The 21,866-nt window shown below is 47.1% G+C and overlaps 8 protein-coding genes across 9 annotated transcripts; 4 read left to right on the top strand and 4 right to left on the bottom strand.

Annotated features, from left to right (window-relative positions):
• The first annotated feature begins 70 nt into the window (after positions 1–70).
• SPPG_02683 (uncharacterized protein) lies at positions 71–5,202 on the top strand. Its single transcript, XM_016750968.1, has 18 exons — positions 71–390; positions 465–485; positions 552–576; positions 637–762; positions 821–998; positions 1,072–1,130; positions 1,198–1,775; positions 1,844–1,938; positions 1,999–2,205; positions 2,271–2,382; positions 2,454–2,489; positions 2,555–3,382; positions 3,445–3,523; positions 3,583–4,132; positions 4,194–4,251; positions 4,312–4,462; positions 4,526–4,629; positions 4,692–5,202. Exons 1-18 carry the CDS (start codon positions 232–234, stop codon positions 5,097–5,099), a joined length of 3,774 nt encoding a protein of 1,257 aa, XP_016610235.1. The 5' UTR covers positions 71–231; the 3' UTR covers positions 5,100–5,202.
• Positions 5,140–6,301, bottom strand: SPPG_02682 (uncharacterized protein). The gene has a single exon (XM_016750967.1). It carries the CDS (start codon positions 6,189–6,191, stop codon positions 5,265–5,267), a length of 927 nt encoding a protein of 308 aa, XP_016610234.1. The 5' UTR covers positions 6,192–6,301; the 3' UTR covers positions 5,140–5,264.
• On the top strand, positions 6,267–7,826 carry SPPG_02681 (uncharacterized protein). The gene is made up of 3 exons (XM_016750966.1): positions 6,267–6,769; positions 6,858–7,119; positions 7,184–7,826. The coding sequence occupies exons 1-3, from the start codon at positions 6,567–6,569 to the stop codon at positions 7,658–7,660; spliced, it is 942 nt and encodes a 313-aa protein (XP_016610233.1). The 5' UTR covers positions 6,267–6,566; the 3' UTR covers positions 7,661–7,826.
• Positions 7,827–8,953: 1,127 nt separating this feature from the next.
• SPPG_02680 (uncharacterized protein) lies at positions 8,954–10,135 on the top strand. The gene is made up of 3 exons (XM_016750965.1): positions 8,954–9,047; positions 9,111–9,328; positions 9,389–10,135. The coding sequence occupies exons 1-3, from the start codon at positions 9,016–9,018 to the stop codon at positions 9,637–9,639; spliced, it is 501 nt and encodes a 166-aa protein (XP_016610232.1). The 5' UTR covers positions 8,954–9,015; the 3' UTR covers positions 9,640–10,135.
• Positions 9,642–11,257, bottom strand: SPPG_02679 (uncharacterized protein). The gene is made up of 2 exons (XM_016750964.1): positions 10,838–11,257; positions 9,642–10,769 (listed from the first exon to the last, which is right to left on the bottom strand). Exons 1-2 carry the CDS (start codon positions 11,247–11,249, stop codon positions 9,688–9,690), a joined length of 1,494 nt encoding a protein of 497 aa, XP_016610231.1. The 5' UTR covers positions 11,250–11,257; the 3' UTR covers positions 9,642–9,687.
• A 2,597-nt stretch (positions 11,258–13,854) lies between these two features.
• SPPG_02678 lies at positions 13,855–18,549 on the bottom strand. Of its 2 annotated transcripts, XM_016750962.1 has the most exons (17): positions 18,299–18,549; positions 17,808–18,225; positions 17,623–17,722; positions 17,474–17,555; positions 17,368–17,414; positions 17,259–17,294; positions 17,039–17,190; positions 16,878–16,974; positions 16,740–16,817; positions 16,606–16,676; positions 16,237–16,550; positions 15,875–16,184; positions 15,677–15,812; positions 15,436–15,615; positions 15,207–15,376; positions 14,999–15,147; positions 13,855–14,933 (listed from the first exon to the last, which is right to left on the bottom strand). In XM_016750962.1, exons 2-17 carry the CDS (start codon positions 18,066–18,068, stop codon positions 14,225–14,227), a joined length of 2,892 nt encoding a protein of 963 aa, XP_016610229.1. In that variant the 5' UTR covers positions 18,069–18,225; positions 18,299–18,549; the 3' UTR covers positions 13,855–14,224. The 2 variants fall into 2 exon arrangements, with proteins under 2 accessions (XP_016610229.1, XP_016610230.1); XM_016750963.1 differs by having other exon boundaries at positions 17,808–18,549.
• Positions 18,550–18,627: 78 nt separating this feature from the next.
• On the top strand, positions 18,628–19,696 carry SPPG_02677 (uncharacterized protein). The gene is made up of 4 exons (XM_016750961.1): positions 18,628–18,778; positions 18,840–18,946; positions 19,010–19,136; positions 19,197–19,696. The coding sequence occupies exons 1-4, from the start codon at positions 18,680–18,682 to the stop codon at positions 19,491–19,493; spliced, it is 630 nt and encodes a 209-aa protein (XP_016610228.1). The 5' UTR covers positions 18,628–18,679; the 3' UTR covers positions 19,494–19,696.
• SPPG_02676 (uncharacterized protein) lies at positions 19,545–21,862 on the bottom strand. Its single transcript, XM_016750960.1, has 6 exons — positions 21,692–21,862; positions 21,511–21,628; positions 21,403–21,444; positions 20,163–21,290; positions 19,875–20,085; positions 19,545–19,800 (listed from the first exon to the last, which is right to left on the bottom strand). Exons 1-6 carry the CDS (start codon positions 21,746–21,748, stop codon positions 19,659–19,661), a joined length of 1,698 nt encoding a protein of 565 aa, XP_016610227.1. The 5' UTR covers positions 21,749–21,862; the 3' UTR covers positions 19,545–19,658.
• Between the last annotated feature and the right edge of the window lie 4 nt (positions 21,863–21,866).

The raw sequence follows: 21,866 nt of genomic DNA, 5'->3' as shown, positions 1-21,866 counted from the left end.
GCAAGTCACCAGACTAAGCCTCAAAAGTGTGAAATTTCCGATCGGCCGGCTGGACGCAAAGCTGGCACAAAAAGTGTTGAAATGGGGATATGAACAAGTTTTTGTTAAATTCCATTCCGAGGTTAAATTTCATTCCAAAGTTTCCGTCCTTCCGAATGAATTAAGTTGGTCTTTTCGTCGTCTTGGTGGTTTTGAACAGTTAGTCCTTGAGTTGCTTTTCTTTTGCACTTTATGGACAACTTTGACCACGTCGAGCCGGCGGATATTAGCGTTCGCGACTTGTATGTGTCGGTTGGGGGTGGATGGCAGGGTGCAAGGCGCGTTACAGGGACAGAGGTGCTGAGGAATGTGGGTCTGCACGTTCCAAGTGGCAAGTTGCTGGCCATTATGGTATGCTTTACTTTTGTTTCTGCCGGGATTTTTGACTTGCGGGTGATAGTAATGGTTCTTGGTTATTTAAACAGGGCGGGAGTGGGAGTGGAAAGGTGATGATCGGATACACTATTGAGATGTCTTTTTTACAGCTTTGACTGACCATGATATGTTTGTAGACTACACTGTTGAATGCTATGGCAGGTAAAAAAATCCAAAATCACTTGCTGCGACAATCTACACGCTCACATTGAAAAAAACTAGGTCGCGTCACCAATGTCCAAACTACCGGCCAAATCCTGATCAACAACCGTCCAGCCAAGACCTATATTGCTACCGGTCGTGTTGCATACGTCCAACAGAGTGATCAGCTGTTGCCCTATTTAACCGGTATTTAGTGCACACACTATTGGTCACACCGAGCGCATCTCTGACAGCATTGTGCTAGTCCGCGAAACCCTCCGCTATGCCGCCCGTCTGCGACTCCCCAATGACATGCCGCGAAGTCAGAAATATAAACTGGTCGAGGACGTTATTTTGGAATTGGGACTGAAAGAATGTGCGGATACCATTGTTGGCGATGAGTGGCGGAAAGGGATATCCGGAGGCGAAAAGAGACGTGTATCGTACGTTGTAATGGGTCGAGATTTTACGAGGGGCTCTGATCATCTCAGACGATTTATTTTGTGATATGCGTAGGGTGGGTGTCCAACTCCTGCTTAACCCCAGTATCATCTTTATGGATGAGCCTACCACTGGTAAGTGTGGGCTATGTAGGCGCATCATTCTACCATTCTACCACAGCATACTGACACCCTTCCACAGGTCTGGATGCGTTCACGTCCCACAGCTTGATTGAAACCCTCGTCTCCCTCTGTCGAAAAGGCCGAACGATATGTGTCTCGATCCATCAACCCCGATCCGATATCTTTGACCTCTTTGACTCCATCGTTCTTCTCAGCCGGGGTGATCTTGTCTATTCCGGCGCACGCGCAACTGTTTTGGACTATTTTGCCAAGCTGGGCTACGATATTCCCGATCAAGTTAACCCGGCTGACTTTTTGATTGATGTCACGAGTGTGGATAATCGGGATGAAAAGGCAGAAGAGGAAGGAAAGGAGAGAGTCAAGACTCTTGTTGAAGCATGGAAGACTGGACGCACCGGGGAGGGCATTGAGATGGAGATTTTACTTCCATCTGTGGAAGAGAAGACAAAGGAACCCTGTGCCTTTATGCCGAACAAGCAGATTGGAGCGTCCTTTTTGGGACAAACCCAAATTCTTGCCGAGAGAACTTTTAGAAATTTGTTACAGGACCGACTTACGCTTTGGGGATCAGTCCTGGAAGTTTTGACTTTGGCTACGGCTGTTGGCTATGTTTTTTACAAGTTGGATGAGACCCAGGTTAGTTTTGCTCTACCAACGGATATCTAGTGCGCATGACAGACCAACTCTCGATTTTGGACTTTCAGAGTGGGATTCTTGGTCGTAAATCGATGTTGTACATTACAGCCTCCGTACAAAATTACCTTGGCCTCATGTTCATGATCTACAAACTTTCCATGGAGTAAGCATTCCAGGATCTTTCTTTCGGACCTCCCGCAGTGATGCTTACGTTCTGTCTTAGAATGAAGGTATTTGACCGCGAGCGACTGGACAAAATGTACGGCGTGATTCCATACCTCCTCGGCTGGTTGGTCGCCAACTTCTTCCTCTATGTGGTCTTGGCTTGCCTCTTTTCCGTCATTCTGTACTTTATGTCTGGGTTGCGGACAGATGAAATGTGGCATTTGGGAGTTTTCGCTGGCGGAAACGTATTGATGCAGTTTGTAACGTGAGTTTGCCTGCAAACGTGTTGTGCTTTAGGTTGCTTGGATGCTAATGGATACGTGGTGATAGGATCGGATGGGCGTACTTTTGCATCTCATGGGCGAGAGATTTTGCCACAGCCTCTTTGATTGGAAACTCGTTTTTCACCTTCTTGTCGACGTCCTCTGGGTTTTTCATTCAGGTTCGTAAATGGCTGGTCTTTGCCATTTTCTCCGGTTTTTTTTGAGCTAATTGCTTTACGTGTTTATCCAGGTCGATCAAATTCCCGTCTACCTGCGATGGTTCAAGGTATTATTGCGAATAACCTCATGTTTTCACACCCGATTTTGCTCTTTGTTAATCCACAACTGCAGGAAATCTCATACATCACTTACGGCTACCGCCTACTAGCCACCAATGAGTTTACGAACAATGAGTACGCATGCCCCGAACTCGGCACTAACGGGCAGGACCCGCGCTGCCAGGGCGAAAGCATCTTAAAGAGCTTGGGTTTCAAGTCCAACGATTATACCACCCCTATTGTTGCGTTGATCGTCAATTATGCCATTCTGATGTTCCTCACTGGTTTGGTGTTGAGACTTAAGCCCCATTCTGGTGTTCGACATGCTTCGGCGATTATGCGGAAGAATGGGGATAAGAAGGACCGAACTCTCGCGATTGATGAAGAGATGCAGCGGGGGGAGGCCAGCGTTCCGAGAATTGATATTCGACTGGATGATGTCTCGCTGTACATTTCCAAAAAGGCCTATCCGGCAAAGGAGACGACGGCAACGGTTACTCCTATCCTCCAAAATATCACGGCGGAATTCCCATCTGGACAACTATCTGTCATCTTGGGAGCATCCGGGGCCGGAAAATCTACCCTCCTAAATCTCCTCATGGGTCGACCCCTCCACACCGGCCCGCTGACCCAAACGACCCAAACGGGGCGTATATTATACAAGGGCGTTGAACTTGACTCTTCAGCCCAAATTGCGTCCATTTGCTCGCTGGTCGTCCAGGACGACAACCACCTCTTGCCTGCTCTCACAGCACGCGAAACTTTACGGTATGCGGCGCTGTTGAGATTGCCGAGGGAAATGAGTGTTGGGGAGAAGATTGAGCGAGCGGAGAAGGTTCTTTTTGAGCTAGGATTGAAAGATTGCGCGGACAGGGTTGTGGGAGGAGAGGGCGTCGTCAAGGTAGGCTGAGACATTCTTTTTTGTGGTCGATACATGCAGGATCGTGATAGTGTGCTGTGTAGGGTCTTTCTGGCGGTGAGAAGCGACGATTGAGTATTGGGATTCAGATGTTGACCAACCCGGCCGTTTTGGTTATTGACGGTGAGTCGGATGTTGATTCTATCATCTGGTGATTTGGTATCTAAAACTGTGTGTTTTAGAACCTACAAGTGGTTTGGACGCCTATACGTCACACAACCTCATGACCCAACTGAAAGAAATGGCCAGTACCGGCGGCCGAACGATTATTGTCTCAATTCACCAACCTCGCTCTGACATTGTCAAACTATTTGATCAAATCCTTCTCCTCGCCCGAGGCGGCCGACCCATTTATTCGGGTCCAGCTCGTTCTATGATCCCTTACCTAGCATCTTTGAACCACGTTATACCGCCGCTGACCAACCCAGCCGATTTTGCCCTGGATCTGTCTTCAGTAGACTTGCGTAACGCGGAGGCTGAAGAACGCAGTCGGAAGAGAGTTGATGAGTTGGTTGTACGGTGGACGACGGATGGAAAGGCAAAAGTTCAAAAGAGCGAGGACGCTGTATTGACTTCTGTGGACTTTGCGGGTTTGCAATATCGACAGCGTGCGCCGCTTGGGACGTCATTAGGGGTTTTGATTAGGAGGAGTATTGTGAATATGAGACGTCAGGTGAACTTGGCAGCGGCGAGGATTATGCAAGTAGTTGCCTTGGGCATTATTTTCACCTTGTGAGTGCTTGCACATTGAGTAAATTACGGTAGGATACTAACGTTGTCTTGATCTTTACAGATATTTTGCACGGTTGAGTAAGAATCAGCCTTCTGTTCAAGCACGGATGGGTCTTTTGGTATGTTGGCCGTTTTTGAACCATCAGTATTGTACGAGATTCTAATTCGTCTTATTACAGCAACAGCAGGGTTCCCTCATTTTTGTCGGAATGCTCAACTGCATCGCCGTCTTCCCACAAGAACTCAACCTGATGAAATTCGAGTACAGGGATAATGTGTACAGCGTTGCCTCCTTCTTTTTCAGTTACTTGACCAATGAGTTGCCATTTGGTAAGTGCTCTTATAATTGCCCGTAGAAGGCGTGAAATCTTACTCTTGTTTTCATTGGGGCAGAAATTGCAAGTGCGTTGATATATTCTGTGTTTACGATCTATGTGATTGGACTTCAGGCGTCCCTTTCAAACTTTCTTGTCTTTTTCTACGTTGTCTTTTGCTTCGTAAGTTGAGCGTCGTTAAAACTGTTCTTACACTATATCACTAACACCTCGATCACTGTCAGATAAATACTGGCGAAAGTATCGGGATTGCTTTTTGTGCAATGGTGAACAGTGTCGGATTCTCTGTGCAAATCATGTCGACGGTTATCTCCCTTCAAGTCATGATGTCTGGGTTCCTTTCCGTTAAAATGCCAGCCTTCCTCGCTGGTATCAACTATGCCTTTTTGACAAGATATGTATCCCGCATTACAGCCAGCCAAGAGTTTGACGGGCTCGAGTTTTATTGCTCAGATGCTGATGTCCGTGATGGGATCTGTTTGTACCGGACTGGTGAGGATGCGTTGAGATTGTTGGATTTCGAGAGTGCGAATAGCGATTGGGCTTTTAATATGACTATGGTCGCGGTTTTGACCGTTTTGGTACGGGCGATTGCGTACCTGGTCTTGTGGGGACGCATGAAGCGAACGTGATATTAATGTAGATACGACCCTCATGAAAAAAGTATAATAGATTGTACTTGAAAGGAATGTAGTTGTAGGGTATGTTGAATAATAGGATACTATTATACTACGATCTTCCAAAGAGACCTGGTCTATGTACAGATGCTAGAGAACTCCAACCAGCACATGCTGGATTCATCGTTTTTTCCCGCTCTTGCCTTTTCCACGCATGTCACTTCCAGATTGGATGAACCCACAATGCTCCAACAGCGTCCTTGCAACATTATTAATATGCTTAAATCGCGCCGGCCCTAGCTGGATCCCACCATACCACCTCGACACAACAACGACCGCCCCTCGCACATCCGCCAATTGTAACATGTGCAATAATCTGCCACCGGCAGCCGTCTCCCCATCATCATCGCAGTCCTGTCGTACGACACCATTGTTCTCTACAATCCGGTATGCAGAAATGTTGTGTGTCGCGCGCATGATGCGTTTGTTGCTCAAAAGCGCCTGCACCACTGTTGCTGCATCTGCTGGGGACACAATGGGCGCTACATGAGCAATAAATATGCTTTTCCGATCGATTACGGGATTCACCGAGTGAGTTATGGGAGGACAGTCTGGTGGGAGCGTCATTGGGAAGGTTGTGTCTCCGTCTTCGCTGGGCTCTGAGATTGGAGAAGGGGGTTTATGAACTAGAGGAGTGGTTTGTATGGATGCTGGTGGTGATTGTGGCTCATCAGGTTCACGTTCGTCTTCCCTCCCGTACGCTTCTTCCAATATTTCCTGCAAACTTGCAATCCATTCAAACACGACAACCTGCCCAGGAACAAATAGATCCAGCAACCTCTCGTCCACCTTTTTCCGTACTGACTCTGATATCCCATGTGCAACTCCTGCCCGGTTATGCCACTCTGCTACAAGCTCATAATAAGGTGGTTCATCTGAAGGATAGGTCGTCGGAAAATGACATCGTAGGATAACGGGCCCCGGCGCGAGATGCAAGGTGATATCAGCAGAGTCCGGGAGATGAGGGTCTTGGTGAAAATCCCGGCCGTAGATGGAAGATAGCGCCAAGCATTCCTCTTCTTGGAGTGATTGATTCGAGTCCTCCATGAAAAACAAAAAGATAGGATAAACAAATACGGCGACGATCTGACAGTTGGAACACTCGTGTGGCTTGGCATGACCCGCTAATCGACCCTCGTCATTAGTTTGGCTTTTGCAGTTCTCTGCGCATTTTCAATAGCAATTTGGAAAACAACCAACAACGACGACGACGACGACGAGGACAGCAAGGACTTTTACCAGATGCTGGAGCTGTATGGCTGGCAGATGGTTCCATCAACCGACGGTTGAGGACAGGACGCATTTCTGATTTGCCTCTCTTTTTTAACACGCTTAAACCTAATCGCCAATCCGATATATTTTGCTCATCTCGACACCTAATCCGCAAAGCAAATCCCGTCCAACCCCTAAACGTAAAGTAAAATGTCAGATTACCACCATACATCTCCTCGATCCCTCTTGTCACGCATCCCAAGCATTCGATTCTTGTTCACTCGCCAGTGGCTCCCAATATGGATACTCAGCGGAATGTCATTGCTTGGGCTAGTGATATTCCTCCTGTTCCATGAACAAATAATTGCATTCTTGACCAGCTTTGCGGCCCTGATACATGGGATGGGATTTGGGTATGTGTCGATTTTGTGGTAGCTGTTGTGCGTACCGTGAACGATATCCTTAGCGGACTGGCTTACGCACTGTTTTTCATCACTGTAGGGGAATGCTTTTAATGATCCTTTTACTCTTTCTCACCTGCTTCCCACCGCTAGTGGGCTACGGCACTCTTCTCTACATGTGTGGATTTATTTATGGGTTCCCTCTAGGATTCGTTCCGGCCTATATTGGTGCCTGGACTGGGGGGATATGCTGTTTCGTAGGAGCAAGGTGGTGGATGGGGAATTATTATAGATCCAAGATTTTGAGTTCTTTTCCAAAGTTTAAGGCCATTGAAGAGGCTGTAGAGAGTGGGGGCCTTAAGGTATATGGTCAGGCAATGGTTCGCACAGAAACGTCGTCATTTCTAATCTGCATTGGTCTGTCAGCTAACCACTGTGATCCGCCTCGCACCGTATCCATTCAACGTCATGTCTGTCTTATTCGCCACGACCTCTGTCACCTTTACCCGCTACACCCAAGCTACCAGCTTAGCTTTAATTAAAATCATCCTCCACGTCTATATCGGCTCAACAGTCCGAGATCTCGCCGAAACAAACAAACTGACTCCCGCTCGTGTGTTTGCCCTCAGTATAGGTCTCGTAATTGCCGCTGGGGTCTTCATCTATCTCACACTTTTGGTACGACGTGTATTGAGGGAAGCCCATATTGTCGATGAAGGTGAAGAGGTGCCTCTGCATTTGGAAGAGCCAGACGATGTGGAATTGGGTGAAAAAGCAAAGAATAGCGAGGATGATGATAATCCTATGGACGGAGCGGGCGGTAGCCGTCAGTCATCGGTATTTGCAATGTCGGAGGAAGGACGGGGGTTACTGCACACAGGCATGCAAGGGCAGTGGATGTAGTTTCCTTTAGTAGTATGATAGGCATTAAGTGATAGACGTACGCATGTTCCCCCTATTTACAAAGCCTAGCTAGTTAGAAAAGAATGCCATGCTTTCTTTACATCATTGATCGAGACATGTTGCAGCGAGGAAAAATCGCCTACTGTCGTGGCAGCTAAGAATCATTTTATCAATCAATACGTGCTTTGCAGCGGGTGATTCATTACCTCTTACGGATGCCAGTGATCCATATGGAGCCACACTGACGACAACGCACAGCAAAAAGGATTTTTCATAAGGCTCTACAAGGGTTCCAGTAGCCTTAGATGTAAGTTCCATCTCTATGTTCTGAATCTCGAAATCTTACAGTACAGTCTACAAAATAGGTGTTCGCAAGCGGGGTCTCCTCGCATTGAGGGAGAAACCTGATTAGCAAGGACTCTCAGAGAAATTTGTCCTCTGCGAGAGCAAGCTGCTTTGTTTACATCTCCCTGTCTATCGTCCTCCACTGGGATAAGCAGGTGAACATTTTTGACAAACCCTGGTATCTGAGGTGCCACTGGTGAACCTTCTGTCCGCAGTGCATTAATCGTCGTCTCTGCGGACATATTTTTGCGGAACGACTTGAGGTCTCGGAACTTTTGACAAACCTATTTACCTTTACCTCCAATCGCCTCATATCTTACTTTGATGAGACCTCCAATGTTCCAGTTCATCCACAGAAAGGGTTCTGCATGATTTTATCATTCCATTATTAAATATCCGCCCAGCATCGAAGTTATTCCTTCCATATTATCGGGGTCTGTGTCTGAGCATGCCAGATCTGATAGACATTACTTATACGACGTAGAAATCCTTTCCACAGTGCTACCACCAACGATAGGCAAGATTATTACAGAGGCATCCATGTTTAAATCCTTCCTAGCATCATTTTACTCGTCTTTGAAAGTTGTGAGGGGCTGTTGGCGTCAGATAATGAGATATTTCGACAATTTCAAAGTGTTCTTCGCACTCAGGAGCATGGTCGCTATAGTATTTCTTATCCTCAATCCACATATTATTCACTGATTGCAATCCACAACTCCGTCTGCATACGGCCCAGGACGTTTTATTGAAGGCAATTGTGATTTCGTTAAGGCCAATTCCAAAAAACACGCCATAGTGCGATGGGCACTTCAAGTCCTGCAGGCTCAACTCTGCACTGAACACTAGATATCAAATAACAGCCAAAGTTCCATTCTTTTTGCAGTAGCCCAGTTTGTGTCGTCGAGAGGAAAATCGTATTCGATGCTGGGTTCGCCTTGTGCATCACTTTGCAGACGCGTACATAAAGGCCTACGGTCTCTTGCTTCTGCATTTCTCACCAAATTGCAGTCATGTCCGACAAAAAGCTCAATTACAACGCAAGGTTATTTCGTTTCTCGTTCTCATAAGGACAGAGTGGTGCTTGCCTAATAAGCTTCTCTACAAGACAAGGTCTATCCTTCCAAGCAGAGACACCAAATTTTCTACGACAACTTCAAGCTGCAACCAGCGGGACACAACGATCTAGACGAGATATACCCGATTTTAGTGCTGATAATGACGAAGATAGCGGACCTGATGCGCCTGAGAAGGACGATGAGAAACCACAGGTAGTGGTGGAGAAGGGGATAACGGACTTTGAGGTGAAGCGGTATCTTGGAAAAGGTTGGTGGCAATTGAGAAGCGGGATATGTAATAAACAGTGAGCTCATAGCCACACTGCAGATACGCCAGACGAAGAATCTCGTAAACGGGCGGCTGATGGGGAAGAGGATCAGAGTGAACCAAGTGAAGAAGAGGCAGAAGACACTGGAACCGATGGGAAAGTAAAGTTCAGAAAACCAAAGAAGAAGAGTTCAACGTCAGCATCGGCAGAGAAACGCCGAAAAGTTGATGAGAAAAAGAAGGCAGCATTAGCAAACACCAAAAAGATCAAGAATAAAAAGCTTTTATCATTCGACGACGAAGAGGGATGAGACGTCGCTCGCGCTAAATAGAACAACTGAATAGCGCACTGGTTCTTGTTATCGGAAATTTGCTCGTATATTTGCAGCATCCTTTTGTGCTCTGATCCTTTCCACCTCTTCCACTCCACCAGTCTTCTTCAAGGCTCCTGTACGCACCATCTGCACCAACTCGTCCTCAAAGTCGTTTCCCTCTGCCTTCTCTGCGTTCTTTTCCCATAACTTTATCTTTTGTAGATTCTCCAAGGCCTGTAGGCGTCGCTCACTATCATCGTCACTAGCTGCAAGTCGTATTTGCTCGAGCACTTGCGAGAGGCCTACTTCTTGAACTTCATCTGCGCTCATAACATCAAGCGGAACATTGTATGGATCGGGCGCCGACGGTCCGGTAGAATCTGAGAGCTCTAAAAACCGCGCCACCGTTTGCAGCATATCGAGTAGATCCGAATGGCTCTCTTCCATATTCATAGCGAGTCCTTCCTGTGCTTTCAAAAACGCTTGTTCCCGTACAATTCCTTGGAGTTCGTCTTCCCATGTTTTCTTCCATGTGGGCCGGACTTGCCCTATGTACTCTGTGAATTTATTTACGCTCTCTTGTATAGCAAGGGCCTCCTTCCAGGCTGCCCGTAGTCGGCTTTGGCTGGGCCTCATCCGTCGAGTCACGTCCACTCTCAATGTTTCCACAATTTGCTTGAGCTGATCCAGCCGGCTATTAATGGCCGTAGATTCACGAGCCATCTTTTCCTTCTCTAATAGCAATGCTGTTCGTGCGGGATTCAGGGTGGATGTTTGACGGTTTTGCATGAGGCGAACCTGGGCGCTAATATGTGTGATTGTTTGTGTTGTGCGGTGTTGGGTTTCCTTGAATAATTGTTTGAGAACGGCGATAGATCGTCTTAGTTCCTGAAGCTCCGTTAACTGTCCTTGCAAAGCGTTTGGTGAAACAGTTGTTCGGACGTTTGGAGTTGATGCATCTGGAGGTTGCGAGCTACACTCTTTTCGCAAACAAACAGCGGCGTTCACTGTCTCTGGATGCTTCTGATTTGTATGAACGATTAGTCTCCGGAGCTCGTTAATGTCCCTGGAAAGGACCGATATGGCGTTGCTGATATCCATCTGACCAGTGTGCTGTTCAAAAGTTTCTGCCGAGAATCAAGAGCATCAGTCCCGTCTTAACGTCCATCCAGCTCAGTTGCCTGAAACCCCATACCTGTAGAATATCTTTTTGCAATGATATTCCCACCAATTTGACTACAAGATGCTGTTGGTGTCCTCCATCTTCTATGGTGTTCGTTATTGGTTTGTTTCGCCAGATCATTCAACAATTTGACAGTAATCCTCGCAGCTTTAGCCGCATATGCGTCTTTCCCACTCAAAAGCGCATCAATCGTATGTTTCAGATCTATTTCAGTTTCCTTCAGCTGGCAGCCTTCTGAGCTTGGCTCCAGAAATTCCAAGGATTGCATAGCTCTAAAAAGTCCGTCCGCCGCGCGGGTAGCATCTGCTTTTCGGTCTGGATCCCATGTGTTGAGAATGAACAAGAGGTTTTTGCATGCAGCTGAGACATTAAAATATGAACTATCGGTGTGGGGATTGCTGTGAAGTGGGGCAGAAGAGATCATTTTGTGAAGGTGCAGTGGTAAACAGTACGCTGGGTCGATCAACGCGCATCGCGTTCGTAGAGTTTGCTGACGTGATGGCGGGCAAGCTCATACTTTGCACTGACTACCGCCGACGACGACGAGATCTGCCCCAGGGTTGTGTCCTGTAAGCTTCCAATGGCATCAAGACGTGCTAGAGTAGAAAGATTGTATAAGATCTCGGGGATCTGTCATTATACGTAGGCTCTAATTCTGTAAACCATCTCTTATGAGGTCGGGTGCTTATTGGCACTCGATGAGCATCACATTTGATCTTACCCATAATGGCCCTCTTTCTGCATTCGTTTGCCGTTTCTAATGATATAAAATCTGATCGCTCACCTTTCCAAAAGTTGGTTCATCTGGTGGAGCTGACTTTCTGAGGTTATGCTAGCGAGCTAGGTTTGTATTATCGCTGGTGATTGAAAAGGTGCTTTTGGTTGTATTCCCAGTCGCTAGCTCCATCTGCTTCAAATGATGGATCTCCGGGGCGCAAATGGGTTTCGATGAAGTGTGTAAATTTACACCAGAACACGCTGGACGAATTATAGATGTACTATGCAACTAAAGGCTCGTGATAGCTTTGGTATAAAGGACTTAAATTGACAGCAGGATTGGTTTGCATATTTCAACCAAAGTAATTACAAGACGCTATGATCAACATCAATGGTATATGATATCGTAGTATGAGTTCGGGGCCTGGTTTTGGACAGTGTTCACTGTAACGCATCGCCCGTGTTTACAATCAGGTGTGATCAGCACTTTCAATTCTCGAGCATTCCTCTCGCATGTCCACGCTCCACTGTTATTCAAGCCCGTAAAGATTGAGGACTTCATTTCGCCCTCAAGCCAACTTGATTGTGTCCGGCATCAGGCCCACACATTGGCCACTCTTTCAAGGGTTGTTTGCGCAGCCGATCTAACATGTAAAATAGCTTGCATCGTACCTCGGACCTACCTCTCGGGTGACGAATTGCTCCGCTTCTTTCACACTCAGCGTAAATCCGTTTTATTGACGTCGCAATCGATCCAGATTCCAGATCCAGTCCAAAAAATATCACTACCACGGGATATTTCGGCCCTGTGGATGACCGCCTTTCTTATAGCTATGATTGCAGTGACTTCGTTGTTGACATTAAAAGGTACGTATCACAACACTAATAACAGGTTTTCATGGAAATACACCTTTGCCTCAGCCGTATCAGCATGCTCTTGGTAAATTGTTCATGCGCTAAGACATGTACACATAGACTCGCATAATCACACTGATGCGGTGGGCACGTCCCCACTTGCATCTCCAACTGTCCACCATCTGATCAATGTGGCCATGGCCGGTCATGGTGCACGACCTCCACCTCCTGTGACGCAACCTCCTGCCAGCACTCGCATGCTTCAAGGGGCTTCAGGGCCCACAACTCCTGGCGCACGCGTTATCGTGATTACGTGGACGCGCCAGACCTCGTCTATTTAAATGACGCACTACTGGCCGTCCCCCGTCTTTTCATCTCTTCTCTCTTTCTCTCGGCCTCCACAATCTGCTCTGCTTTTATCAAGAAGATATAGAGATTGTTCGTACTGCACACGGAATACAAATCCTACTGGTGATGGGATGTGCGCGAAAGCAAGGGACAGATGACAGACAAGCACATGGCCAACATGCAACATGCGGATGTCGAAAAAATAGAGGTGAGCGTGACAAAGTACAAGGCACCAGCTAAACAAAGTGCGATATATAGGTAGAGGTGACAGCGTTGACGTATCAAGTGTGGACCAAGCGCAGCAATTCCTTCAATGTACATAGTAATGCTTGAGACTGTTGTCCGTGTCTGCTGCGCAAAGAACTCTGGAAAGAGCGGCGTCAATGTGTGAGCTATACTGGGTGTGAATGAAGTGGAGAAAGTCGTCGCCCGAACGGTAAGTCCGATATACGATAGAAACTATTTTCCATGTTAGATCGGCAGCTGCGCAAACAGGCCCTGAAAGAGTGGCCAATGTTTCAGCGCTACGCTGGGTGTGAATGAAGTGGAGCAAGTCGTCGCCCAAACGGTAAGTCCGATGTACGATAGAAACTATTTTTCAATTTAGATCGGCCACGCAAAGAGCCCTCGAAAGAGCGGCCAATGTGTGAAACAGCTAGGTGTGAATGAAGTGGAGCGATTTGTCGCCCAAAGGTAAGTCCGAGATATGATAGAAAATCGATGATAGAAATTGTCGGGTTGGCCGCGCAAAGAGCCCTTGGAAGAGCGGCCAATGTTTGAGCCCAATGCAGGGCATGAACGAAGCGCAGCGACCTTCTACAGCGAGACACGCTGAAAACTGTCATGCGTGGCGTGTCGGCTGCGCAAGCGTTCTTTGAAAAGCGGTCGACATGTGAGTACTGCGCAAGCTGGGAGCGATGCGCAGCAACTCGTCGCACTTGGGTCTGAAACATCCTAGAAAGTGTTGAACAAACCGCTCCATGGACGGTTCTGCGTCCACTTTACACAATTGCGACGTACAATTATACGGAACAGCGTCGACACTGGGCGAGAAGCTGGAACTCATAATACTGTCGCACTGTACCTACGCTCGGCTAGTCAGTCGACATAAAACAGCCACAGATTATATTTCCGTGCAAAAAGTGCTGGTGCCTGTAGATTGCCTTCAAAAGAAATACATTTCTGATACTACATCATCCTATTATTGTTTCCCCGACTGGAGTGTCATCCCTCGTTTTTAAGTTAAAACGGCGCGGTCACACGATTCCGGCAAAACGACATGATAATTACAGTTACATCTACAAGCACCTATTCCCCTAGCGGGACCATTGACCGTTCCTCCGCAACCCTACTTCCCTGTGAAATATATGCTTAGACTCCCATCGCATCTCTCGGTTACTCGATCAACAGCGCGATTGCGAATACATCCTTCTCGTAAAGAAAAGCCCGTAAAGTGGCGCGGATAATGCATTTGTGTCGTCACCCCTTTTCTTTGCTAGTAGCATTTCGCCCTGTGGAGTTCACGGTGGGTGGTGTCGCGGTGCCCTCGCCGTTGGACAGCCCTGCTTCAGACTCCACTTTAGTTTCTGGGTCACCTCTTTCATGCACCAACGCAAGGGTCTTTTCCGCTCCTGCATTTTCCTTCAATGCACCCGGCTTGCCATTACTCTTCTTTTCTTCCCTGCCAGCAGTTGCTGACTCATTTGCATCTGCCGTTGTTTCAACAATTACGTCTGCAACTTTTTCCTTCTTAGTTGCTTGCCCTTTTGCCATTTCTTCATCGTCCCGCGTCCTCTTTTCTCTTCTTGGTCCTCCAAGTGTAAAATTAATCTTTACTGGGGCCGACACCACTGGAGACACCTTTGATGAGAGTTTCGACGAAGCAGTAGGACTACCCGTCTTGCCCTTAGTTGCCAATGCCCCGATCACATCATCGTCGTCGTCATCAGGATAGTCAACCAATGGTCGTGGTGGTAATAGATCTGGCGAAGCGCGCACAAATTCAATATTCCCACGGCGCGGCGAAAGCTTACTGCTTGACGTTTTCTTGTCCCGAGTGGAATTTCCGTTCACGACTGTGCCAGAGCTGTTTCCGTCCTCATCTTCATCTGACGTATTGAAGTACGCTTCCTCTGCATCGTCCGTCCGATTCCAGCCATCGCGCGCTTTTTGCTTGTCGTGAGTCGGCCTGTAACGTAAATTATGTTGAGTACGCGCTTGGCTTGAAAAAGAGAAAAATGATTCTTGACGTACTCTTCTGAACTCTCCCCGCCATTGGGCTGCGGCTCAATGTTTTGTTCATATCTCAGGATCAAGGCCTTGAAAGTATCCACATAGTCCACTTCCTCAATCTGCTTCCTGTAGTTTGTGACCACATGCGCAACAAGGGGTTTCAGGTTTTCCTAGGATGCAGTGGTCAGCGCTAGGTATCTGGCATCGACTCTGGCGTGAGTATTCTTACTTTTCGAATAAATTCAAATAGCTCTAAACATGCCGAGTTGAGCAAATTATATTTTGACTTTGTTTCGAAGAACGCTGTAAGAACATTTTTGAAAATGTCCTTTTTGATCAGCAGTCGATGCCAAAACACGTCTTTCATTCCGATGCATACTCGAAAAACTCGAAGGGCAGCTTTTGGACAAGACAATTAGAAACCACGCAAGACCTAAGAGTATCGACAGGCAACTCACAAAGACGTAAATATGTCTCCTTTGATCGAAGTAGCAGTGCAACTTTGGATGCAATGTCGGTCGTGGTAAAGAGGTACGGGCAACGCACAGGATGCTGCTTAATCATGAAGCAAAGCAATTCGCAAATATGATTGCACACGGCCGCTTGGTCAGGATCAAGCTCAAAGATTTCCAGGCCGTCTGCCACATGAGACTGTAAATTGTCTGATGGTCAAAAAACCCACGATGACATCATACGCACCAGGTCTTGCCTTCATGTGCCCTTCGGTATTAAGCTGCAGGACAGGTTTCACGAGCTTTGCCACCCAGTTGTCGTAGAAAAGCTGTAAAAAGTTATCTACGGCATGTTCCGAAGACGGGAGGTGCGGAACAATGCCCTTGATAAGAGTACATTGGTCAGCAGCCAGGGTGGATGCAGCCTCGTCCTTCGACCACCTACCTCAGACGTATCTAATGGTGCGGTATCCAGTAAAATGCGAATCATCTCTGCGTATTGTGATCGTAGACCCGCATCCGACTCCTCTAGTAGCCGATCGATCAGCATTTCTATGAAAGGGGGACCGTCCGCAGCCTTGACTTGTGCTTGAGTCATGGTTCGGACAATATTTGCATCGTGCTCTAGAAGATGTGCTGTTATCGCTGTCATGGCCGTCCTAACACGAACATCCTCATTGGAGAACGTGGTGCTCAGAACATTGAAGAGCCCGTGATTGATCAAAGTCCGATAAAATGCATCTGGGTCACAATGTCTGCAGGAAATGAGATATGTCTTTTCCGGATAACGTGTATATCAATTCTTACCGAAAAAACAATCCTCGGTTCATGGATTGCAAATTCTTTGTAATCGAACAAAGCTCATGCAGAAACATGATTGCATCCCCTTTTTTCTCTTGCGGGGTCTCCGGCGCCATCAAAAGTCCGAAGACATCTTTCAAAAACGTCGGATCCTGCCTGATATACTGGATTATCTCAGTTTGATTGAAAAAGGTCATCGACAATAGGGCGGAAAAAGTGCCATCGTCTAATAAACGGGCAAGCGCAACGTCCTTCAGGTATTGGACCCGATATGTTTGATTTATTTTGGCGCGTATCTCAGAGTTTCGTATCGGTACAATCTGGTAAGCTACGGTCAGCAAAGTTCACGAAACGCATCGCGTCGCTAAGGCTCACCTGTTTGAATTGGGCGTGTTTTGCAAAGTGTTCACGGTGTTCCGCTTTCATGTTTGGAAACTCCCGATCGTCTATTGTTTAAATCACTTCATATGAGGTCTCGTAATGAATTGCGACATGTGATGAATGCTCACATTCTAGTATTCCAAGCACGCTCGTGAAGAGTTCATCACTGAGAATCAACTCAAAAATGGTTCCCTCATTTAAAAATACTGAATGATACTTTAGACAAAAGCGACAACCATTGAGGGCAAGTAAGTAGCGGCCCATACTTAATGACCGTAATATACTCGACAGCGCGTACAGGCTCTCCATATCTTCTAAATCTTCACTTGTCTCAAACACCGGGAGCAGTTTTCGAATAAAATTCTGTAATTTGGTCATCAATACACGGAAACCTTTAAATAATAATCCTCCAACGCAATGCGCCCACCGTTCGCTCTACAGCTTGCAAAAGAAGATCTCTTCCAAACACACTCCTGGCTGCTCGAAATACCAGCTCTTCCAAGTATTTGAGATTGGCTAGTTCGGGATCTGGCAGATCCAACTCGCGTGGTCCTTGATAATCTTCTGTGGTTGCCTCTTCTACACATTTGTTCCGACATAATCAGCATCCAGAGGATAATCACGCATAGTACCTCTCCAGCACTAACCGTCATGCTCATGGGTATTCGGTAGCTGATCGATATCTGCACCGCCCTTCGCATGAGCATCGAGAGAGCAAGAACATATTATATCTCGAATGTGCATTTTACGACATACCGTGTTTATCAGCAGCCTGCCGCTCTTTGATTCGATCTAGTTCGTCCCTGCACAAAGGTGTCACTATTGTGGCATCCGGGCGAATACGCTCAATGGACGCAAATACCAGAGATTTGTACACCCTGCCGCCGCTTGAAAACTAAGTGCTAGGTCCTGGCCATTTGGCTCCGTCCAGACAATGAGGGTATCTATTCCCGAGTCAATCAAAATGTTTGTGTGGTGAACGGGGACTGCGAAGAGTATTGTATTATTTACCTTGTTGACGAACATAATTTACACCATTGCGAATGGTCGAATTCATCAGCACAGTATTGTCTCGATCCGAGCGGACCACCAAACACATCGCTTCCTTAGGCTGAAGGAAAGAGAGCGCCAGTTAGTCAAGGCACGGCCGTTTTTCCTTCAAGGACCTGGTATGTGAGATCTGGTTGCAAACTAACCTCCACATATACACATTCCACAACTCCAGTTCCTTTATCCGACCACTTCCCATCTGTGTCTAGCTCAAAGACTTTTACACATCGCAAGGACTCGACAGGTGCGGCTTCACTTTCAGCGGTATCCTTTTCCTCTCCGTCCCCAGGAGAACTTTGCTTTGTATCCTTATCCGACGTATCTGCCTCACTCTGTGACTCGTGTTTTTCCAAAGTTTTTTCTTCCACAGTGTCCACCGGCGCTGATCCTTCAGGCACTTCCGCCATTGTGCAATCAAGGCCCCAAAGCCTTTCTTAAAAGGGGCAGCGTAATTTTCTCTTCAATCCAAACCTCCACGTATATCGATTATCGAATATAGCGGCAGTAGGCGTGGGAGGGTCAAGCCAGATTAGGATGCCCAAAGAGGCTTCAGGCGTCAGCACACTGATTCCAATATAAGCTCAAGCGTTAAGCCGGTAGTACAATTTCAGCGTAATGTTGAGCAACGACAACTTGCCAAGCGACCAGCGCTCAAGGGGGGAGAGAAGGAAGGCCAAGCTGTCGCAGCTTTGATCGATAGATCGACAAGAGCACGTTCCTGGCGACTGGGGAGACGGCCAAATGGGTTGCGCTCGTTACCCGTTCGGCGTAGAGGGCAAGCGAGACCTTGTCAATGCAGTATACTTGCGCAGGATCTCCCGATCACTGAATCTCTAAAAGCTTTCCCATCAGCTCGTTCGAAAGGCAGGCGAAGGTTCTCCAATGGGTTTGGAGACGTCATGACTGATCGCTGCCAGAAAGGGTTTAATGATATTTACCAAATGTTTGGTTCCAATCGGGCGCATTGCAAAAACAAACTCGCGGTTAAGATCATCAGCATTTGTTTTTTTCATCAACGATGCCGCCGACGACGGAATTGGACAGCCAGGACGCTGTAGAGGAAGCTGTACCTATGCAACCTATCGAGAAAGGAACTGAGACGGTGCCTCGGCACTTTGTATGTGATGAACTTGCAAAAGCATTAGCATGATACTTCCACCAACCATGGCTTCTGGCAGGGGGATATTATGTCCTCGAGAGAAACCACTTTGATATTACCAACTGACTTTTCTCCCATGGAACGCATACTCTTGACAGCGAATGGAAATGTGCAAAGAATTCTTAGGTAAAGGGTCAAACCTTGGATGATGGCATCAAAAATGTGTAACCTTTGTTTGGTGAACTAAAGCGCCTATTACAACTCTACGGTTTCGGTGGACATTATACACAACGAGTTAATCAACGAGGAGAGTGCCTCGAATGCGGAGACGGAGAGCGTCTTTCGGCGCGAGGTCAATTTGCGCTGCTTGAATCAGGTGAGGAATAATGTTCTACCAAAACCCACAGTGGTTTCACCTACTGAAGCATTCGTGCAGATCTGTTGCAATGCGAAAAGCACGGTGACGATTACAGATCCAGAATATCTGCGACTCATTCTTGAACAGCAAGTTGGCATTGGACAACTCTTCAGATATCTCAACATCTTGCCTGAATTTGAACTGCTACAAGTCGGCCGAACCGTGAATAGCTTTTGGAGGGAATATGACCTTCGATCAAACGGCGTGAATTGCCGTATTCGGGAGGAGTTTCCGTTAGGCGTGTTCAACTTACAAGGGACTGAAACGACGGCATCCACAAGCCCAGTATGCATCCAGACTTCTGAAGTCAATTGATGTCGAGGAGTTGCTTAACATATAGAATCATTAATGGACCGCTATCGACGCTATGTATATAGATTTTGTATATTCTAAGGAGAAAGTATATGTACATACTAGTAGCCCTAAGCCTTCACCCTGATGTCGGCCGGTTCGTGCCTTTGAAGTACACGTTCAAAGTGTTCAACTAAAGGCAAAAACTTCCACGACGTGGCACTCGAAACGCTTATCCTTTGAGCCCGTTAAAGGCGCATTTTCGAATGTCTGGCAAGGACCCGTATCACCCGCCGTCAACGTTTCGTTTAGGAAGAGACCCGTGCCGCTCCTTTTAAGTTGAGAAATAAGTTAGGTCCTAGATTGGTAAGGTAAAGTATATCACATCAAAGTCATCTGCCATACCCTCCGCCTCCAATGTAGATCTGCTTCTTGTCAATCATGATGAACATGGATGCTCTATCTCGTACATAATCGGCAGTATAAATGCTGGAAGGGGAAGCAGCACTTTCTGACAGATCACCATCTGGAGACTCAGTTTCAATTATGGTATGCGTCCGACCGACCCAAGGGTACAGTTTTGCGTACGGTTCTAGCGTAAACAAAAACGTTTCGCCTGACGATAAAGGAAACAGGTTAACACTTCGGCAATATCCCACCTTCATCAAGATTCGAAGCAGAAGCACTACATACCATTACCGTACCATTCCCCAGTTCTTTCACCCTCTCCTGGCCATGCGTGACTTAGAAAAGCCCCAAACACTGCACCCTCGGTTGTCTCCACTAGTAAAATCAAAGGAGCTCTGTCATCGGTCCTGCGAAACAAGTTATTTACATGGGTCCCATGCTCTTTTGTCGTAAATAGCAATTCCAGTCCTTCAACCCGTTTCGAAGGCGGTATCCAACTCCACAGTGCAATCCAATGCTCGTCACTCAAAATGCTACTGCCAGTGCCTGTATCGCTCAATCCTCCTACAATCTTTGGCAAGCCCCGCTGAAACCGGTACTGTGCTTCGTGGATATCGTCACTTCGACTTATCGCAGCCAATGTTTGATGGTGCTCGACCAATTTGCGGACCTCTGCGCGGGCTGCGTTCACGCCATCAGCTGCTTTACATAATGGGGCCAAGTTCTTGAACACAGGATTCTCTGGTGTTAAAAGTGCTTTCACTCCCGCCAAGTCAGTTTGTTGCATAACTCCGTCCCGATTTGCCAGCAGCATGCCCACCCCGAACCGGAATAGCGCCTTATAACCCTCCAATACGAAGCAGTCAAGCATTCGCCATAAAGCTGGCTGCGGGAAGACATCAATGAACAAACTCGTGAGCCAGGACGCCCATACAGGGTCGGGAGAAGACGAATGAAGCTCCGTAATGTGATAATGGAGTTTTCGGTTGGTTCTGTGCAGCAGGTTTCCAAAGGCCCGAAACATGAACTTGACACCTTTTCTATACGTCGGGAAAAAAGCCCATTCTCCTATGGCCACACTGGAGGAAGATTTTGACAAGTTTGAACTGGACATTACTTGAGACTGCGCCATGCTTCGCTTTATGATGCTAACCGCAGCTGCGAGAAGTTCATCTTCGTTCCGCATATGATGGGCAAGTAGCGTGACGCAAGCTGGAACAAAGGGACAATACTCTAGATTCGGGAAGTCATGCGCAAGGATGCATAGAACGTGTTCGACGATCGCGGTACCCTTCGCATTTAAGGCAATACCATGCCGATATGATCGACCGCCGAAGGTGGGAGGAAGGGGTGTCGCCGGGATCTGAGTTCCGTGAGTCCGCGACAGGGCGATTTCATAGTTTTTCTCGTACTCTGATGTAATGAAATGATGAAATGTAAGCTAGCCTGCAAAGCTTGCGCCCACAATATCTTATTGTCTTGAGGCTTTGATTGACATTGATAGATATGGGATTGAGCTCCTTACCATTAAGTTTGTCGAGTTTCAACATTCTTGCATATAGTTCCCCTAAATGAAATAAGCGAACTGTATGAGCGTCGCAAGCCTATTAGAAAAAACAGCAAAACTACTAACCTCTGAGTGAATCGGGTATGCCAGTCCGAACCATCTTTCTGAGCTTGGTCTTCTCTAAATCATCAGACATGAAATATTTCTCCAATTTGGGGCTCGATCTCCATTGGGCTTCAGCTCCCTAGGAAAGGATCGTTGTCAATCGTCTTCCTTGTGATAGGGACAAAGCCCAGAGACCACTTACTGCCACTGAAGGATCGGCTTGGTACTTTGACGAGATTATCCAGTCAGAATTCGGCATGTTTTCAGAGGATGGATAAATGTTGTTAAAAAGCAACAGAAGATGCGCACAAGTGGTAGGAGAAAGCGCCAGGCGAACGGTAAATCATCACCCTGCTACCCTGAATCTATGATTCAAA

Source organism: Spizellomyces punctatus (genome assembly GCF_000182565.1).
Source record: "Spizellomyces punctatus DAOM BR117 chromosome Unknown supercont1.4, whole genome shotgun sequence".
NCBI lineage: Eukaryota > Fungi > Chytridiomycota > Chytridiomycetes > Spizellomycetales > Spizellomycetaceae > Spizellomyces > Spizellomyces punctatus.
This window is presented reverse-complemented; position numbering and strand designations above follow the sequence as displayed.

Excerpts from the sequence above, each read along its gene's own strand:
- SPPG_02683 (XM_016750968.1), top strand. The coding sequence starts at position 232 with ATGGACAACTTTGACCACGTCGAGCCGGCGGATATTAGCGTTCGCGAC. Across the intron at positions 763-820 it reads GCTGTTGCCCTATTTAACCG|TCCGCGAAACCCTCCGCTAT; the intron begins GTATTTAGTGCA and ends GCATTGTGCTAG. Across the intron at positions 1,939-1,998 it reads ATCTACAAACTTTCCATGGA|AATGAAGGTATTTGACCGCG; the intron begins GTAAGCATTCCA and ends GTTCTGTCTTAG.
- SPPG_02682 (XM_016750967.1), bottom strand. The coding sequence starts at position 6,191 with ATGGAGGACTCGAATCAATCACTCCAAGAAGAGGAATGCTTGGCGCTA.
- SPPG_02681 (XM_016750966.1), top strand. The coding sequence starts at position 6,567 with ATGTCAGATTACCACCATACATCTCCTCGATCCCTCTTGTCACGCATC. Across the intron at positions 6,770-6,857 it reads ATACATGGGATGGGATTTGG|GGGAATGCTTTTAATGATCC; the intron begins GTATGTGTCGAT and ends TCATCACTGTAG. Across the intron at positions 7,120-7,183 it reads TAGAGAGTGGGGGCCTTAAG|CTAACCACTGTGATCCGCCT; the intron begins GTATATGGTCAG and ends TTGGTCTGTCAG.
- SPPG_02680 (XM_016750965.1), top strand. The coding sequence starts at position 9,016 with ATGTCCGACAAAAAGCTCAATTACAACGCAAG. Across the intron at positions 9,048-9,110 it reads AAGCTCAATTACAACGCAAG|ACAAGGTCTATCCTTCCAAG; the intron begins GTTATTTCGTTT and ends CTTCTCTACAAG. Across the intron at positions 9,329-9,388 it reads GAAGCGGTATCTTGGAAAAG|ATACGCCAGACGAAGAATCT; the intron begins GTTGGTGGCAAT and ends GCCACACTGCAG.
- SPPG_02679 (XM_016750964.1), bottom strand. The coding sequence starts at position 11,249 with ATGATCTCTTCTGCCCCACTTCACAGCAATCCCCACACCGATAGTTCA. Across the intron at positions 10,770-10,837 it reads TGCAAAAAGATATTCTACAG|AAACTTTTGAACAGCACACT; the intron begins GTATGGGGTTTC and ends GATTCTCGGCAG.
- SPPG_02678 (XM_016750963.1), bottom strand. The coding sequence starts at position 18,068 with ATGGCGGAAGTGCCTGAAGGATCAGCGCCGGTGGACACTGTGGAAGAA. Across the intron at positions 17,295-17,367 it reads GCAGGCTGCTGATAAACACG|ATATCGATCAGCTACCGAAT; the intron begins GTATGTCGTAAA and ends AGGGCGGTGCAG. Across the intron at positions 14,934-14,998 it reads GGCGGGGAGAGTTCAGAAGA|GCCGACTCACGACAAGCAAA; the intron begins GTACGTCAAGAA and ends TTTACGTTACAG.
- SPPG_02677 (XM_016750961.1), top strand. The coding sequence starts at position 18,680 with ATGCCGCCGACGACGGAATTGGACAGCCAGGACGCTGTAGAGGAAGCT. Across the intron at positions 18,947-19,009 it reads AATGTGCAAAGAATTCTTAG|CGCCTATTACAACTCTACGG; the intron begins GTAAAGGGTCAA and ends GGTGAACTAAAG. Across the intron at positions 19,137-19,196 it reads ATTTGCGCTGCTTGAATCAG|ATCTGTTGCAATGCGAAAAG; the intron begins GTGAGGAATAAT and ends GCATTCGTGCAG.
- SPPG_02676 (XM_016750960.1), bottom strand. The coding sequence starts at position 21,748 with ATGCCGAATTCTGACTGGATAATCTCGTCAAAGTACCAAGCCGATCCT. Across the intron at positions 21,629-21,691 it reads AAGCCGATCCTTCAGTGGCA|GGAGCTGAAGCCCAATGGAG; the intron begins GTAAGTGGTCTC and ends ATCCTTTCCTAG. Across the intron at positions 19,801-19,874 it reads ATCTACATTGGAGGCGGAGG|GAGCGGCACGGGTCTCTTCC; the intron begins GTATGGCAGATG and ends TCAACTTAAAAG.